Below are 17,958 nucleotides of genomic sequence, written 5' to 3'. Positions count from 1 at the left end.
GCCGCGGGGCCGTGGTGTACGTGCAGAGCGCGCAGAGCGAGTGGCGCCCGCACGCCCTGCGCTGCTCCGCGGCCCGAGCTGGCCCGCCTGGGACGCTGAGGCGGCGGCGGCGGCCGAGGCGGCGGGTCTCGCGCGCCGGGCCTGCGTGCCCGAGCGGAGGTCGCCGTCCGCCGCGCAGGCCGCGCTCCCTCAGCCCTCGGCGGCGATGAGGCGTTGAGGCGGCGGCCGGCGCCGCGCGGCGGGACCGGAGGACGAGGAAGCGGCCCGGCCGAGGGCGCGGGGCGCTGGCCTCCCGAGGCGAGGGGCGGCGGGTGCATGGCGCAGTGACGGCCCTTAGCCGCTCCTCCCGCTCCCCGGCCCCAGGCGAGGCCGTCCGGCCGCCACCCCTCCTGCTCGGCCGCCGCCGCCGCCGCCATGGCCAATGACAGCGGCGGGCCCGGCGGGCCGAGCCCGAGCGAGCGAGACCGGCAGTACTGCGAGCTGTGCGGGAAGATGGAGAACCTGCTGCGCTGCAGCCGCTGCCGTAGCTCCTTCTACTGCAGCAAGGAGCACCAGCGCCAGGACTGGAAGAAGCACAAGCTCGTGTGCCAGGGCGGCGAGGGCGCCCTCGCCCCGGGCGCGGGCCAGCCCCAGCATCCCGGCCCCGCGCCGCTTCCCAGGGCCGCCGGGGCAGGGGCCAGGAAGGCGGCGCCGCGCCGGGACAGAGCCGCCGCCGCCGCCGCCGCCGCCGTCGCCGAGGCCGCGGGCCCGCGGGCCGCCGGAGACGCGGCGATGGCGAAGGCGAAGGCCAAGCCGGCGGCCGACCCCGTGGTGGCCGCGTCCCCGCCTCGCGCGGCGCCCGGCGGCCAGGGCTCGGCGGCGGCGGCCGCCGCCGAGGCGGAGCCCGCGAAGGAGGAGCCGCTGGCCCGCTCGTCGCTGTACCAGGAGAAGGCGAACCTGTACCCGCCGAGCAGCGCGCCGGGCGAGGCGCTGAGCCACGGCGGGGGCCTGCGGCCCAACGGGCAGACGAAGCCGCTGCCGGCGCTGAAGCTGGCGCTGGAGTACATCGTGCCCTGCATGAACAAGCACGGCATCTGCGTGGTGGACGACTTCCTGGGCAAGGAGACCGGGCAGCAGATCGGCGACGAGGTGCGCGCCCTGCACGACACCGGCAAGTTCACGGACGGGCAGCTGGTCAGCCAGAAGAGCGACTCGTCCAAGGACATCCGAGGCGATAAGATCACCTGGATCGAGGGCAAGGAGCCCGGCTGCGAAACCATCGGGCTGCTCATGAGCAGCATGGACGACCTGATTCGCCACTGTAACGGGAAGCTGGGCAACTACAAGATCAATGGCCGGACGAAAGTAAGTGTGTGCCGGGAGTGGGCGCGGGGCGAGGGAACGCGGTGTCCGTGTGTAAAAGGGATTTCCTTCTTGTGCAGCACCCGGTGGAGCAAACGGACAGCATCCAGCTCCTGCCGGCTCACACACTTCTGCGTCTGATGGCAAGGTCTTCTGGCTAAACTTAGGCTCTTCCTTGAACTTTGCAGTTTTCTCTTTTCCCTTGCACAGTGAGTCGGGTCAAACCCCGCTGGAGCTCTAGGCGCCCGACGGGGATTATTAGAGTGCTACCCGAAGCAAGTGCTGGTTCTGCATCAGCCTTGTGTTTGCAGCGGCTCTTAAATTCCCCGTGGGCTTTGAACCACTCATCAGCTTCCGACTTCCACAGTCGAATGTTGTGTTCAGTGAGGAGCCTGCCAGCTGACCACAGAAAGGTACATGTAAAATAAGCATTTAGGCCGAAGGCTCCTTTCCTTACGTTCAGGAAGAGCCTGCCTGTTCCCCTCCCCCTCTTACAGCTCTCATCCCTCTCCCTTGTCCCTGCTGTTTTGAAACCCACTGCTAAACGGGGGAAGAAGTATTTCCGTTTTCAGACCGCTCAGTGTAGGTAGGTTACATTTTTAGCATAGGTTTCCTTTATTTGCTTTTGTTAGTGTAATCCCGCTGTTGAAAAAGAACTGTTTTGTAGCTTCCTGGAAAAAAAACAAAAACCCCATGGAATTGGCTCACTCTTAAGTCTCGGTTTGGTGAAATCTTTGTTTTCTCTTGACTATTGTAGTCGTTCCCCAACAGATTCTTCCGTGCCTACCTAGTCTGATCGCTCTTCCCTCCTCAGTATGGTATATGAGAGACTCTCCTTCTCTGTACTCTCTTGTGGTTCTTTTCCATTTCACTCCCCAGATCTTAATCTTTTCTTTGTATCCAGCTCCACTCCAGGCCACCCTACTCCACCCTCCTCCACCATCAATCTCTGTCTGATTTTGTGAGTTTGAGGAGATTGTTGAGGAGATTATCACACGTGGGTGTTTGTACACAGACACTGAATCTTCCCAGTAGTTCTTTTGTGTGTGTCAGACCATCTGTTTTGACAGTCATTATGTGTGACTCTCAGACTGCCCAAAAGGCCAGGCGTACGCAATGAGTAAAGTTCTAAACGGGAAAATTTGGTGGGAAAAGACAATGTAAAGTCTAATTTATGTATTGCTGCTTCGTTGCTGGATGAAGGCGCGTGTCTTAATATCATATGGTCGCCAAAAAAAAAAAAAAAAGGTGAACACTTGCTTAACACTAAGCTGGAAGGAAAAAAGAGCCTGATTAAACGCCAGCTTCGGTCTTTAATGCAATTCTCATTTATATACATATATATTTTTTAATTTGTTATAGATCAAATCTGAATATAGCCATAAACCGTAGAGGAAGGAAAGCTTGAAAAAGCTTGAAGGCATATTAATGTAACTGTACAAAACTGACCGAAGTATGTATATAGTTGGGGCACAAGCTTCAGGTGAAGAAGACAATGTCCTGAATCTTCCTTGCTCCGCTTTCCTTAGTTAATTTAGCTTTCCAGGTTAAGCTAAATCGTCTTCTCTCCTATCTTCCTGTTTTTAACTGCCCTTCTCAGGGAAGGGACAGCAGTCAGCCTAGCTCTTACCAAAGGGCCTCCTAATGGGGAGGCTGTTAGAGAATAGCCACCTCTTTCCTCAGGAGTGCCAGTGGTTGAAGGGCCGTTGAGGTTCTAGATCACCTGACTACACAGATCATGTGAAGGAAGGATGGATTTTAAACTCTCTAGATTTTGATCTTATGCTTACGTTAATTTTAGGGACACAATTTCAGGATCTGTGAATGGTTTTAGGGAATCCCTTTCGTTGTACTTCTTGGTTGAGAGAGGTTTTGGTAATCTTGTTTGATTGTGTAGTTTAAGCATTCCTCAAAGAAACTAAAGATGCTTGCTTTGGGGGAATGGAAAGGCAGTCAGATTACCAGCCACCATATACTGGGCAGCCTCAGTGTGCTAGGCACCAGGTTAGGCTCAATACAGACATGGTCACAGTAATTTTAATCCTGTGATATCGGTAGCATTATTCTTACTGTACATTTGAGGATATTTTAGCTCCGACTTGGCTAAGGCCTACCACTTACGGTAACCTAGCTGGGATTCAAACTTAGGGTCATTCAGACATCAAGCCCTGTGCTTTTTCTACTACACTGGATATGGGTAGGGTATTAAATGAGAAGATGTGGATTACTTAGCACACTACCGGGACTAAGATTTGATATACATATTTTGTTGACAGTGAGCCTTGTGTGTGAATAATTGTAGTTTATCTTTGGACTGTAGAAACTTCTTTTATTACAATGTTTGTTTCAGGTAGTGACTGAAAAGCCAGTGAAATTTATCTGCCTGGATCATGCTTGTACTCCTGAGAGAGGCGGAATATGGGTACTATGTGTGATCGCAGAGAGGGTCTTCAGTTAAGGGTTTTATTATCCTTTACGACCTTGTAGTGATTTTAAAAGGAACTTGCCTCAAATGTGTGGTATTTTTCTCACATAGATTTTCACAGCAACTCTGTAAAATATTTAGGGTGCTGGTGTATTGTCCCTGTTTACAGATGAGGAAAGTGAGCCTCAGGAAAGGTCGCTTGTTGGAAATCCTGCAGCGTGCCAGGACTTAAATTCAGGCTTTCAGACCGAGGTTTGATGTTCTTCATTTACACTGTCTATTCTGTTTGGTCTTTGTGCATGTCAGGGCCTGATAATCAGATGATATATAATTTATAATTGGCTGTGGCTCGTTCAGTGTATTCTTGGCTTTCTCCCAGATTTCTGCTGCCAGCACGCTTATCTGGCCACTGTTTGTCCAGCTACTTTAAAAGAGGAACTACAAGGGAAAGATGAAGAAATACAGGAAAAAAACAGGAACATGATTGTGGCCACTGAGCTCCAGTTTCCACTTTCTCTGGTCCTTTTTTGGGATTTTCCCCCTTTTTGCCCTTAAACTGCCCTTTGATCCTTTATCCTTTCTCACACCCTTTCTTCCATCAAGAAGACTTGCAGCGATGTCCGAGAGGAAGGAGTCACGGCCTGCTGATTTGTGAGGAGTAGCTTTGTGTGGGCTGTAAGAAATCATAGGTGCCTTTACTTGGGGTAGAGGAAGAAGAATGCAGAGGAGTGCAGATCCTGGGAAAATGTGCAGCTGTTCAGTTGGAGTTTCTTTTTTTAAAATTTATTTGTTTTATTTATTTTTGGCTGCGTTGGTTCTTCGTTGCTGCGTGCGGGGGAGCGGGGGCTACTCTTCGTTGCGGTGCGCGGGCTTCTCACTGCGGTGGCTTCTCTTGTTGCAGAGCACAGGCTCTAGGCGCACGGGCTTCAGTAGTTGTGGCACGTGGGCTCAGTAGTTGTGGCTCGCGGGCTCTAGAGCGTAGGCTCAGTAGTTGTGGCGCACGGGCTTGGTCGCTCTGGCATGTGGGATCTTCCCGGACCGGGGCTCGAACGCGTGTCCCCTGCATTGGCAGGCGGATTCTTAACCACCGCGCCACCAGGGAAGCCCTCAGTTGGAGTTTCTTAACCACTCTGAAGGAAAACGTTTGCCTGTTACAATAAAACTAGTAGAATCATATACATGTTTTTGGAATTTTGTCTAAAACTTACTCTGTTCAGTTAAAATGTACATAAAGAGAAGGAGCGATAAAATAAGACCAATAAGCAACAGATTCTATTCCTGAGATTTTTCACCAGTCCCACAGTTAATTGGGCAGCTCTAGCTGATTATGGCTTTTAGAGCAAAGGGTAGGATAAGGAAAGACCTGATCCTTTATTATCACTGCCATAGAGATGTGGTGTCAGTCCTCTTAGATGTTACAAACAAAACCAAACGAAACTGCCTTCTCAGTCTACTTCTGCCACTTTCTCTATACTCTTGGCTCCCAGGATGTACTAATTGAAGCAGCTTGTTTAATGTTTTAATAGCTACGTCAGAGTTCGAGATCAAAGTCAATTATTCTGTATTCAGAAAGGCTGAAAATATTACACTTCCATAGTAGCAGTTTTGTATAGTGCTTTACTGTTTTAAAAGAGAAGCAAGTGGACTGAAAGAGTAGTCTTAATAGGTTGTGACAACCAAGTTCAACTTCATAGGAAAACATTTTGTACGGTGAATTAGTGTACGTGTAGTTTACATATATGGTAACTTCTTTAATTCTAAAGGAATTTTAGTTTAAATTAACAGGTTGTTGGTTTTTCAAAAATGTTTATAGCTCTTCCCTTATCTACCGCCTAATAAGCCACAAAAATTTCTTGCAAAACCTTAGTCACACAGGAGGAGAGCATCTGAACGTAGAAGGACAGTGGACTTTGTCCTGCTGTGAAACCTGGCTTGGATTCTGGATCTGCCACTGTTTCCGTGTCCTTGAGCCAGTTGCTTAAGCTTTCTGAGCCTCAGTTATTCCATTTGGAAAATGGTGTTAAACGATGCCTGCCTTTTCTGTCTCTCAGGCTTGCTGTGACGAATGTATATAATCTTGCATGTAAAGGCACTTTTTAAATTGTAAAGCACTATGCAAAAGTGTCCTTAACTTACTCTTCTCATTTAGAAAATTTTCTACTTTTCTGATTTCTTTCTTTAAAAGAGTCCTGTGCTTTTCCTCTTTAATAAGCTAGAGGAAAAAAGACTTTAGAATGATCACCCATTTTTGACTACACACATACACACACACACACACACACTTTTTTTTTTTTTTTAACAGAGGAAATAAGTCCCAGAGAGGTTAAGTGCCTTGTTCAAGGTCAGAGAGCTGGGTAGTGATTTACTTCATTCTTATATCTGCACCTTAATGCTGCAGCTCGTGTAAAAATCACGTGTTCCCACTTAACTAATTTTGTTGTCTTTTATGCCATTTTTGAGGCTACGCTTGAACATTTATGACTTACTTTTCTTCTCCCTTTTACTCCTGTCACTCTACAGTTTGGCTTATCTGACATTCTAGTTTAAATTTTCCTCCTTTCGATAATTCCTCCCTAATTTCCCTAGATGGTCTTTATTTACCTCCTTTTTTCCTCTGTTGTTGAAACCATTTTCCCTGAAGCAGGCCCACTCTCTCTTATTTCCTTAGTTGGAACTGTCTTTCTGCTCTGTGTTTCTGATTTAAATGTTTATTCTCTGTTTTCCTTTCCCCCCTTTCCCCCATCAGGCATGAAGTCTGTCTTTGTTCATCTTCTAGCATGTTCTCTGAAGCCTGTGCCTTCCCAGTATGCTTTTGGATTGATGTTATCAGCTTAGTTGTTTTTATTTAATTTTTCTCTTTAGGCTTTTAAAGCAGCACCAAATGTTTCAGTCTCCCTTTCATTTGCACACATTCTTGATCAGTGTTTCATAGATGCATTTTAGTGCTGCATTTGCGTTCTACCTCCTTTTCCACTGTGCCCTTGTTTCTGCACCTGAAACATTGTTTGTGACCACAGGATGGCATTCAGATGATTATTTGAACCATATTCATGGCTTGTCTTTGACTCTTTCTGTTCCAGCTCAAAACTTTGTATTCTAAAGAACAAAACAAAGAAACAACCAGAAAAGCTGACAGATGATTAAGCAAAGTCTTCCCTTAAAATGGTTTATTTCACACCTGTATTTCTTAGCCCAGACTCTGAATTGTTCTGCCATCTTTATTGGAATGTTTTGTGCTTCATTATCACATTTTTCCAGAACCAAGTCACAGTTTTATTTCTGAAGAGCTTGGATAGTATCTGTACCCTCTGTCTGTTTGCTCGCTGAAATCACCGGAAAGTTTTCTTGGGTTTGGATTTCTCGTTTTCTTTATTCAGTGCCCCAAACCCCGTTTCTTCATCAAAGCAAAATGCATGCACTCTTGGCCTCTCCTTACCGTGTTCTCTGAGTCTTGTTTTGATAGTCTTTTCATTCGTTCGTTGATGCAACAAATGACATGAAGTGAGTACTTGGCATGCACAGGTACTGTCCTAGGAGCTAGGAATACCTGAACAACGAGAACAGAAATGCCCCCATTCTCACGGAGCCTAACTTCCACTTGAGGCAGGTGGGGGGCGGGGAGAGACAGTTAATAAAGAGATGTATGAGTAAGTGCATGACACATGAGGTGGTAAATATTAAGACAAAAATATAAACAAGGTAAGGACAGAGTGACCAGGGGGTTTTCTTTTACACAGGATTGGTAAAGTAATAACGATATTTATGTAGAGGCTTGAATGAAGTGAGGGCCTGGGTTATAGAGGTACGTGGGAGAAGAACACTCCAAGTAGAGGTATCAGATAGCACACACAGCGGCCCTGACGTGGGATGTGCTTGGTGTGTTCAGAACCCAGCAAGGAGGAGGTCACTGCGTCTCTAGTGGAGCAGAGGGGAGGGACCGAGCGAGAGTGGTAGGCGATGGGGTCAGTAAAGCAGGGGTGGGGATGTGAGGTCAGTTCATGTAGGATTTCGCCTGTGAGCCGCGGCAGGAGCCCTGGGTTGTATCCTAGGTGACACAGGAGGCCCCTGGAGAGCTTGTTCTAGGAGATCTCTGTGGCTGCTGTGTGGGAGCAAGGGTGGAAGCAGGGGCACCAGGTAGGAAGTTCTTCCAGCAGCCTTGGCCCTGGGAGGTGGTGGCTCACGTTAGAGCAGTAGCTGCAGACCTGTGGAGAACTAGTTGGATTCTGGATATATTTTGAAAGTAGAGTCAGTGAGATTTGCCGATGGATTAGTCGGAGGAATGCGAGAAAGGAAGGAGTTGAGAATGTCTCTTGGTTTTTGGCTTGAGCGACTGGAAGGAGATAATTATTATTTCATCTTGCTCCAGCCCTCCTGCTTTTCTCCTCTGGCCCCGCTCTTTCAGTTTCCATTTAGAGCAGATTGTTGACACTTATTTCGCAGCTCAATCCAGAAGAGAGAAGTTCCATGCTCTGCTTGTCCACATTCCTTCAAATTGGCTGTGCTTGCTGCTACTGCTGTTGACCTCGCAGCGCCATCCTTTCTTCTCCAGAGGCTTCACGGCTTCTTTGCACAGTATGCTCTCATCAGCTCTGCCCCTGGGGCTGCCTGCGGGAGTTACTGCAGGACATCTTGCTGAACTTCTGGTGCTGTCAACAAGTAGGTCTGTGCTCTCTTACATGAACTGCTCACTTAAGATGGCTTGTAGATACAAATCCATGTAAAAAGAATTACACAGATTCTGAAATTTAGGGAAACACTGGAGAAAATTGAATGGTTCAACATGAGAGACAAGCATAGATTTAGATTAAATTTCAAAATAAAATTAGAAATAGAACATCTTTGTTTAAACATGCTGTTGGAAGTTAAAGCTATTGTAGAAAATTGAGAAGAGGTAGAATGACCATAAAATATCAAAAATAATTCCTGACATATAGAGATGCAAACAACTCTGTGATAGCTTAGTAGGAAAAGAAGGGGGAAGTGTATGATACTTTAGGGATCTGAAAAGATGGCAGAGAAATACAGATCTCATCCACTTGATGCGGAGCCTGACCCTGGAATTAGAAATAAAAGTACCACCTATCAGATGGGAAGTGATAGGGTTAAAATTATAATATAGTGCCCAGGCCTTTTAAGCATAGGAAACCTTGCTTTTGACTTTAGGGTAAGGGAGGGTCACAAAAGTATGGGTAAACATGAAAATACTCTATATGAAATGATTTAAAAAAATTAAAACCTGAAAGGTCAAACTTGAGCTATAGAATTGAGGAACCTTATAATCTCAACTTAATGCAAACAACATCAGTTTCAGCCTGATTTTTGTATACATGGGAAATGTCAGATCTGGCCAGTTAATTGAAAGAGTCTAATCAGGAGTTTGGGGTATGAAAAGATTGACCGCATCTGAATTTTTTCTCATTAATATTGGTACTCTCATCTGTAGATGGTAACTAGAGGTTCTGAGTCCATAGTTTTGTCAGTAATTATCCTTTATTCTATCTCTAGGCATTTTTTACCTTCTGTTATGTCTTCCACTGACTTCTGTTAGCATTACTTCTCCGAAATACAGCCTTGAAAGTTACTTTTTAATTAGAAAATTGCGTGATTTCCCCCCACAGGCCAGGTCTTCGTGCTGCTTCAGTAGCACTATTGACCACCCCACCTCTAGAATCTTTGATCACTCATTTACTAGCCTGGATCTGAGCCTTTCAAGTGTTGTTTTCTCAGTATATTTTTCAGAGTTTTCTTTATTTTCTCAGCTTCTAACTGTGGTTTTTTCTTGAAGCTCAGTTCTTAGCTTGCTGCTCAGCACTGTGAGAAGACACATGTAGGGGGAACTTGAATCATCTATATTTCTAGACTTTTCTTCTCAGCTTATATTAGTTATCTGTTGCTGTGTAACAATGTAACAAGTTGTACCAAAACGTAGTGACTTAAAATAACACCCATTTATTATTTCAGTTTCTGTAGATCGGGAACCTGGACACAGCCTAGCGGCATCTTCTGCTTCGCTGCCTCTCACAAGGCTGCAGTCAAGGCGTCAGCCAGGGTCGGTGGTCTCCTCCAGAGGCTCACATGGGGAAGGATCTGCTTCTAGGCTCACTCAGTGGCTATCAGCAGCGTTCAGTTTCACGTGGGTTGTTGGACTGAGGGCCTCAGTTCCTTGCCATGTGGGCCTCTCCAACACAGCAGCTTGCTTCATCGAAGTATGCAAATCAGAAAGGCAGTAAAGAATCCTCTATCGAGACTGAAGTCCCAGACTTTTGTAACTTAACCATAGATGTGACATCCCATCACCTGTGCTGTATTTTTTTGGTTAGATAAAGTCACTAGGGTCATTTCACACTCAAGGGGAAGTAATTACACAGGGGTGTGAATACCATTTCTTAAATTGCTTCTTCCTTTATAGTGTTTGCCCCTGAAGTGATACTGGGTTTTTTTTTTTAATTTATTTATTTTTATTTTATTTATTTTTGGCTGTGTTGTGTCTTCGTTACTGCACGCCAGCTTTCTCTAGTTGTGGCGAGCGGGGGCTGCTCTTTGTTGTGGTGCGCTGCCTTCTTGTTGCAGCAGCGTCTCTTGTTGCGGAGCACGGGCTCTAGGCGCGGAGGCTTCAGGAGTTGTGGCACGCGGGCTCGGTAGCTGTGGCTCGCGGGCTCTAGGCGCACAGGCTCAGTAGTTGTGGCACGCGGGTTCAGTAGCTGTGGCTCGCGGGCTCTAGTTGCTCCGCGGCATGTGGGATCTTCCTGGACCAGGGCTCGAACCCGTGTGCCCTGCATTGGCAGGCGGATTCTCAACCACTGCGCCACCAGGGAAGCCCTAAAGTGATAGTTTTAATGGTCTGTGGTTTGTCTTCTCCTTTTGCTCTGGTCTATATCTTTTTCTCCCTGGGTGATCTTATGTGCTGGAGGAAGCACAAGTTCTTGAGCTAGTTTGCCGGTGTTCAAGCTCTTGTTTTGCTACTAATTGCTCTCTGATTTTAGGCAAATTTTCTAACAATTAAAGTATCACTTTCTCATCAGTATATTAGGAGTTAATAATGGCACCTAATTCAATAAGGTTTGTTCAGAGATAGGTGAGATACATGAGAAATGTCCAGCAGATTATCAGTGTTCATTTAATTTTAGCTGTAACTGTAATAGCAGGAGGAGGAGAAGGGGAGCAGCCGTGGCTTCAGCTGTTGGGCTTTGTTCAAGAGGCCTTGACCGTCTCTGACCCCGGCATCTGGAAAGGACTGATGGCTCCGCTTGGATGTTCTACAAGTACTGCAAACCCAGCGTGGTTAAGACTGAAGTCTCCTCTTGGAGGGGATCAGGGTTGGTGGGGCTCTCTGATGGGAGAACGGGTTTAAAACTGAACCTGTTTGCAAAACCCATTTATTTTTTCAACAACTGTTTGCGGTGTCTAATATATGCCCGGATCAGTGCTAGGCACTGAGAGTACCACGATGCCCAGGTCAAGGTAATTCTCTCTGCCCTTCCCAAGTTTTATTGTCTGAGGGGAAGATAACACTGAACCTGCAGTTCCATGAGTGATGGATGTTCCTGAGATGTACTGGAGCCCATGGGAGCATGTTAGAGGAGACCTAGGTTGGTCTGCAAGCCAGGAAAGGTGTCCTTTTTTTTTTTTTTTTTTTTTTTGCGGTACGAGGGCCTCTCACTGTTGTGGCCTCTCCCGTTGCGGAGCACAGGCTCCGGGCGCGCAGGCTCAGCGGCCATGGCTCACGGGCCCAGCCGCTCCGCGGCATGTGGGATCTTCCCGGACCGGGGCACGAACCCGCGTCCCCTGCATCCGCAGGCGGACTCTCAACCGCTGCGCCACCAGGGAAGCCCTCTAATTGAGATTTTTAATCACTTTATACCTGGACTGTTATACAATATTATTATTTAATTCATTCTCCATGTACCACCTACATCTAGTATAAATTTACTAACCCTTATAAAAATCTTACTCAAAAGTCTTCTGAGGTTTATTTAAAGGATACAATTTGATTCTTAGGCACTTAATGCTCCCCAGCTACTTAGGCCCACCCCACCTATCCACCCTTATTTGCTACCCCTCTTTGAAATACAGCCACTATTTCAGCCAGACTATTTTCTGCCTTTTTGCTTCGCTTCTCACTCCTCCCAACACGTCTGTGAGTTCTTTGACTGGTTTATGCTCCCAGGATTCAGATGTTATGCGTCCCTTAGCATCTAGCTTTTAAGTCCCATCCCCCGTATCTCCCTGAACTCTGAACCTCCATTGATCTCTCTTTTCTCAGAAATTTTGTATATCTTTTATTCCTGAAGTATCTTCTCCAGAAAGTTATAAGAGCAGGGGAGCTGTATTATATACTCTTTGGTCTTACACAAAGCACCTTTTGTTGTTCTGGTTATTTATTATTCATATGCTAACACTTAGTGAATTGCCCTCAACCAACCTGCCGCGTACCTCACCTCTGCTTCCCCTCTTTCTATCCATTTTCTAAAACTACAATAAGACTTTTTGAAAGTCTGTGAGCATTTTCATCCTATTGTGGTCAACTCTCCTTTCTATGCTTACTATGCTATTTCCAGTCCCTATTTTCCAGATAAAAATAACCCAGGCCAACATGGCCTAAACTATTTTTAACTCCAAGTACTGGGAGAAAGGTCTGAAAGTGAAATGAAGTTTTAGCCATTGCCTTGGCCCACGGTCGGTTGGTAGGTTACGCATTGTGGTAGAAGCCTGCACATCCATGAATCTCGAGGGCAGAGTGCGTGTATGTCTTACCTCCCTCATCCCCACCAGTGAGAATCCCCAGGGAACATGTGTCACTTCAAAACAAAGGTGCATAATAGACACGATGTTGAAAGTGACCTCTTACATACTCTTCTCTGTGACCCAGGAGAGAAGCTTGTGCCTAGCAAGCTGACACAAAGCTCAGCGTTTTCTATACCATGGGATTGACGTGCAAAGTTAAAATTTTTCAAGAGCAAAATTATCATAGTTTTGATTTGGTTTTAGTATTTGGTGATTTAGTCAAAATTTTAGATCACATTGAAGGAGCTGTATTTACATTTACATTTTTATGTTTAAAAAGAATTTCACTTTCCAACTTTGCTTGATTTTGGTATTTAAAATGTGTTTTCATTCTCTGAGAACAGTTTTTTAGTTGGAGGAAAGTAGCTTGAGATTTAATATTTACCACAGATAATTTATGTGCAAAGAATGGGCGCAGTTTTGGGTTGTTACAGTCCAGAGTATTTGGAATCAGATTTCTTCAATGAAGAAAATTTTGGCTAAAAATCACATATGATAATAAAATAGCACCCCTCTCCCATAGCTTACACTTTTTGTTTCAAGGTAATTATATACACTTGTGGTTCATAACTTTGTTTTGCATCTGGACCCCTTTAGGAATCTAATTGTAGCCATGCACCTTCTCGCCCTAAAAATGAACATACATCCTTAAAAAACTACAAATAGAATTACCATATGACCCAGCAATCCCACTACTGGGCATATACCCTGAGAAAACCAAAATTCAAAAAGAGTCATGTACCAAAATGTTCATTGCAGCTCTATTTACAACAGCCCGGAGATGGAAACAACCTAAGCGCCCATCATCGGATGAATGGATAAAGAAGATGTGGCACATATACACAATGGAATATTACTCAGCCTTAAAAAGAAATGAAATTGAGCTATTTGTCATGAGGTGGATAGACCTAGAGTCTGTCATACAAAGTGAAGTAAGTCAGAAAGAAAAAGACAAATACCGTATGCTAACACATATATATGGAATTTAAGGGAAAAAAATGTCATGAAGAACCTAGGGGTAAGACAGGAATAAAGACGCAGACCTACTGGAGAACGGACTTGAGGATATGGGGAGGGGGAAGGGTGAGTTTTGACAGGGCGAGAGAGAGTCATGGACATATACACACTAACAAACGTAGTAAGGTAGATAGCTGGGGGGAAGCAGCCGCAAGGCACAGGGATATTAGCTCGGTGCTTTGTGACAGCCGCAAGGCACAGGGATATTAGCTCGGTGCTTGCGGAGAGTGGGAGGGAGGGAGACGCAAGAGGGAAGACATATGGGAACATATGTATATGTATAGCTGATTCACTTTGTTATAAAGCAGAAACTAACACACCATTGTAAAGCAATTATACCCCAATAAAGATGTTTAAAAAAAAAAAAAAAAGAACATACATGCATGTTTTGCTTATACTAAAGCCCATCCATAGACCGTACAGTAAGAACCCCTGTTATGAGAAGAGTTCTAAGGAACAGAACAAAACTAAAAACATTTTGAGCTTTTCGTGTCTCCCCCTTTCCTTTCCGTGTCTGGTTACGGTTGAGTGAGGTTTCTACGTTTATTCAGTTGCTGTTCTTGCCCCGTGTCCACGGAACTCTGCTTTGAATTTTTCCCCCCATGATAGTAGTCAATTTAAGTTACGGAGACCCAGATAAAGGATATATATTATAACTTAAATCTAGTGGTGTAGGTGTGCAGACTTCTGAAAGATGTCTGCCTTGTACAAGCTGGCTATGTAACAAAACAAAGTTAACTGTTGTGTACCAGGATGGAAACCATGACCTTAGGGAGAATGCCTTCCCAGAGGGCACACCTCTGCAAGTACGTCTGCTAGGTTATCCTTGCTTTAGAATTCTGGATGTGCAGTTTTGCCATAAAAGACGGAGATCCTTTATCACCAATAGATAACGCTGGACGCTGATTCTTTCTCTTCTCCCCTTTCCCGTTGCACCGTCTTGTTTCCTGCTCCCGCTGTACACGCTCATGCGTGCGTGTGTATTTTGCTTTTTTTTTGTTTTTAACTTGTAACTGACATTTCAGTAAGATTCATCTGAATTTTTAAAAAAATGAAAACCTTGGTAATAAGAGAACATCAGGGCTGGGGTGGGGAGCGGGGGGAAGTGCCTTTAAAACAAAAATGAAACTAGAATTCATATTGGTTGGTTTTGTTTTTATTAAAAATAGTTGCTGTAACTGTTAGACATGAAGGATCTCTTGGTAGTTTTGGTAGAAAACATTTTTAATACGTGTAAGAATAATTTGTCCATCTTGCGCGTCTCAGGATCTGTGCTTTGGTGTCGCGTAATAACTGTGAGGTTGTTCTTTGATGTAAAGATTCTTGCAGATGTTTCTTTATCTCAGGAGTGTCTGGAGTCAGGGGCCATTGTTGACAGAAGCCAGGAGTGGGAGTAGGACCTGCTGGCAGTACTTCGGATGCGTGCGGTCGGCCTCTCCGAGCTCTGAGCACAACGCTCAGCGCTCCTCCCACTCTCCTCGGCTCTGCAATGGGGGTGACGTTGACCTGGTTAACAGAAGATGTGTTGAATAATTGATTATTGTAAGAAGCTTTTCAAAAAGGTGATTCTGGCTCTCATCAGTGCCCTTTCAAATCACTAGGCCTCGGCCCTGGCAGTCCTTAACTCTCCACCTTTGGCCCCGTTTGTTGTGTTGGTTAAGTTCAGTTTTAGATGAAGAATTCTTAACTTGCTTTTAACGCAATACCAGAACCTTATTTTTAATTAAGAGGAATCTGTTGTTGCTTAGGCAGTTGGTACATAGCCTTGGCACTGTGAAAAAAGAAACTGGTCAGTTGATAAGGGCACCTTGAACTGAATTTCAGAAGTTGTGTTACATCATGGGTAGTGAAATAACTCAGTCCGAGGGACACCCTGATCAAAGGCTCTTTCTCCCTCCATGTTCTCCCCTTTAGCGGAATCAAGTCAAATGGCAATAAATATTTTATTTATAATCATGAATTGAATTATTTAAGGTGCATTTAAAAAATTGAAACCTTTGGACGTTAATTACTTTTTTTTTTTTTTTTTTTTTTTTTTTTTTATGCGTTACGCGGGCCTCCCACTGCTGCGGCCTCCCCCGTCGCGGAGGACAGGCTCCGGACGCGCAGGCTCAGCAGCCATGGCTCACGGGCCCAGCCGCTCCGCGGCACGTGGGATCCTCCCAGACCGGGGCACGAACCCGTGTCCCCTGCATCGGCAGGCGGACTCTCAACCACTGCGCCACCAGGGAAGCCCCCGTTAATTACTTTTAAGAGCTAGTTGTGTATTCAGATGAGCTAGTACCTATAAAATGATCAGATCAAATCTCACACAAATGAGTTCATACTTATTTTATAGTTTTTATTGATATAAACATAGATTAGATTGTTTGGTGATTTGTTGATATTAGTATTTACCTTATTTGCCATGTAGGCTATAAGTTAATAGGCTTTTAAAACAAAATCTGAGAGGTTAATTCTTCCTTCCCTAAAGTAATGGGGCGGTGTTTGGGGTTAGCTACCGTTCAGTCATGCTTTATGTCTTTTTTACTCTTAGTAGTATCATCTTGTGGCTGTTACCATTTCATAGCATTCCTTTGGTGTCTGCACTGTTGAATTCAATTCATAATAATAATAGTTGTGATTCTAGTGAAAAATGCATTTTAAGAAGCTCACGTTGTCCTTGATATAAGAAATTACTTGTAGCTTCCACATTTTTCCTAAAATTGGTCATTTTTAACAATTGAAACCAGTAAGATGTGAACTACTCTACTTACATATTATAGGAAGTAGCTTTTTTATGTTGACACTGGACAAAATTATTTTAGTTGTTTACAAAGAAAATAAAGCTTATTTGAAAATAAAGAATTGAGAGGAAAGCAAAGTTAAACTACATGTATCCCTGTATTTTTCTTACAGAAATATATGCTATCGAGATATGGAAGAGTAATTTCTTTGAATTATACAATACTTTTAATAATACAGATTATATACGTGGTAATTTTCGTGCTTGCTATCTTTTCAGCTTGGGAATTGCATGTATATGTTAACTGTAAAGATCTTACATATGGGAAGAGAGATTGCTCCTTTGTTTGTGACTTTATATGTTTTCTGATAATAAAAATAATCCCATGCTTCAAAATCCATGAAGCCAAAATTGACAGGATAGGAAGGGGCAATAGACAAATTAAAAATTACAGGTAGAGATTTCAGTACTTCGTTCCAGTAATTGTTAGAACGAAGCAGGCAGAAAATCAACAAGGGTGTATGAAAGATTTGAACACTGTCAGCCAACTTGACCTAATTGACATCTGTTGAACGCTCCTCGAAATAACAGAATAAAATACACTTTTTGGAAGCACACATGGGGAATAGACCCTATGCTGAGCCATAAAACAGGTCTCAATGGACTTAAAGGACTGAAATCATTTAGAGGCTGTTCTCAGACCACAGTGGAATTAAATTAGAAGTAAATAATAGGAAGAAATCTTGCAAATCCCATATATGCAGAAATTGAAAAACACATTCCTAAATAATGTCAAGGAAGTAATAGAGGGCTTCCCTGGTGGCGCAGTGGTTGAAGAGTCCGCCTGCTGATGCAGGGGACACAGGTTCGTGCCCTGGTCCGGGAGGATCCCACATGCTGCGGAGCGGCTGGGCCTGTGAGCCATGGCTGCTGAGCCTGTGCGTCCGGAGCCTGTGCTCTGCAACGGGAGAGGCCACAACAGTGAGAGGCCCGTGTACTGCAAAAAAAAAAAAAAAAAAAAGTAATAGATATAGATGTAGAGGTCAATGGGCAGGAATAAGAATCCAGAAATAGACCCACATTCAAAACATCAATTGATTTTTTGTTTTTGTTTGTTTACAAAGACTAAGCTAATTCATTGCAGGATAGTTTTTTATTTTATTTTTAAATAAATGGTTTTGGAATAGGTGGATATCTATATGGAAAAAGTAAACATGACCCGTACCTCACTTCATACAGAAGAAATTAATTCAGAGTGGATCACTGACCTAAATATAAGACCTAAAACCATAAACATTTTTTTAAAAAAAGAAGAGAAAATTTTTATGATCTTAAGATAGGCAAAGATTTCTTAGGACCAAAAAAAAAAAAAAGGATGAATGATGAAGGAAAAAAAAAAAAAGACAAATTGGACCTTAAACATTAAAGCATTTTGCTTATTGAAAAACACCATTAAAAAAAAAGACCCTTTTAGGAGAAAATACTTGCAAAACATATCTGACAAAAGACTTTTATCTGGAATATAGAAAGCTTTCTTATAACTCAATAATAAGAAGGGAAACAACCCAACAGAAAAAAGGGCAAAATATTTGAACAGATATTTCACAAAAGAAGATATGTGAATGACCCTGTACGTGAAAAGATTCTCAACATCATTGGTTATTAG

At 44.4% G+C, this 17,958-nt stretch overlaps 1 protein-coding gene across 2 annotated transcripts in view; it reads left to right on the top strand.

The window, feature by feature from the left end:
- The first annotated feature begins 271 nt into the window (after positions 1 to 271).
- EGLN1 (egl-9 family hypoxia inducible factor 1) overlaps positions 272 to 17,958 on the top strand; it is a 58,537-nt gene continuing 40,850 nt past the window's right edge. For both annotated transcript variants that reach the window (XM_032608132.1, XM_032608131.1), the window contains exon 1: positions 272 to 1,344. In XM_032608132.1, coding sequence (XP_032464023.1) covers positions 415 to 1,344 — 930 coding nt within the window. In that variant the 5' untranslated portion in view covers positions 272 to 414. The remainder of the gene's footprint in view (positions 1,345 to 17,958) is intronic.

The sequence above is a fragment of the Phocoena sinus genome, chromosome 16 (genome assembly GCF_008692025.1).
Source record: "Phocoena sinus isolate mPhoSin1 chromosome 16, mPhoSin1.pri, whole genome shotgun sequence".
Classification (NCBI taxonomy): Eukaryota; Metazoa; Chordata; class Mammalia; order Artiodactyla; family Phocoenidae; genus Phocoena; species Phocoena sinus.
This window is presented reverse-complemented; position numbering and strand designations above follow the sequence as displayed.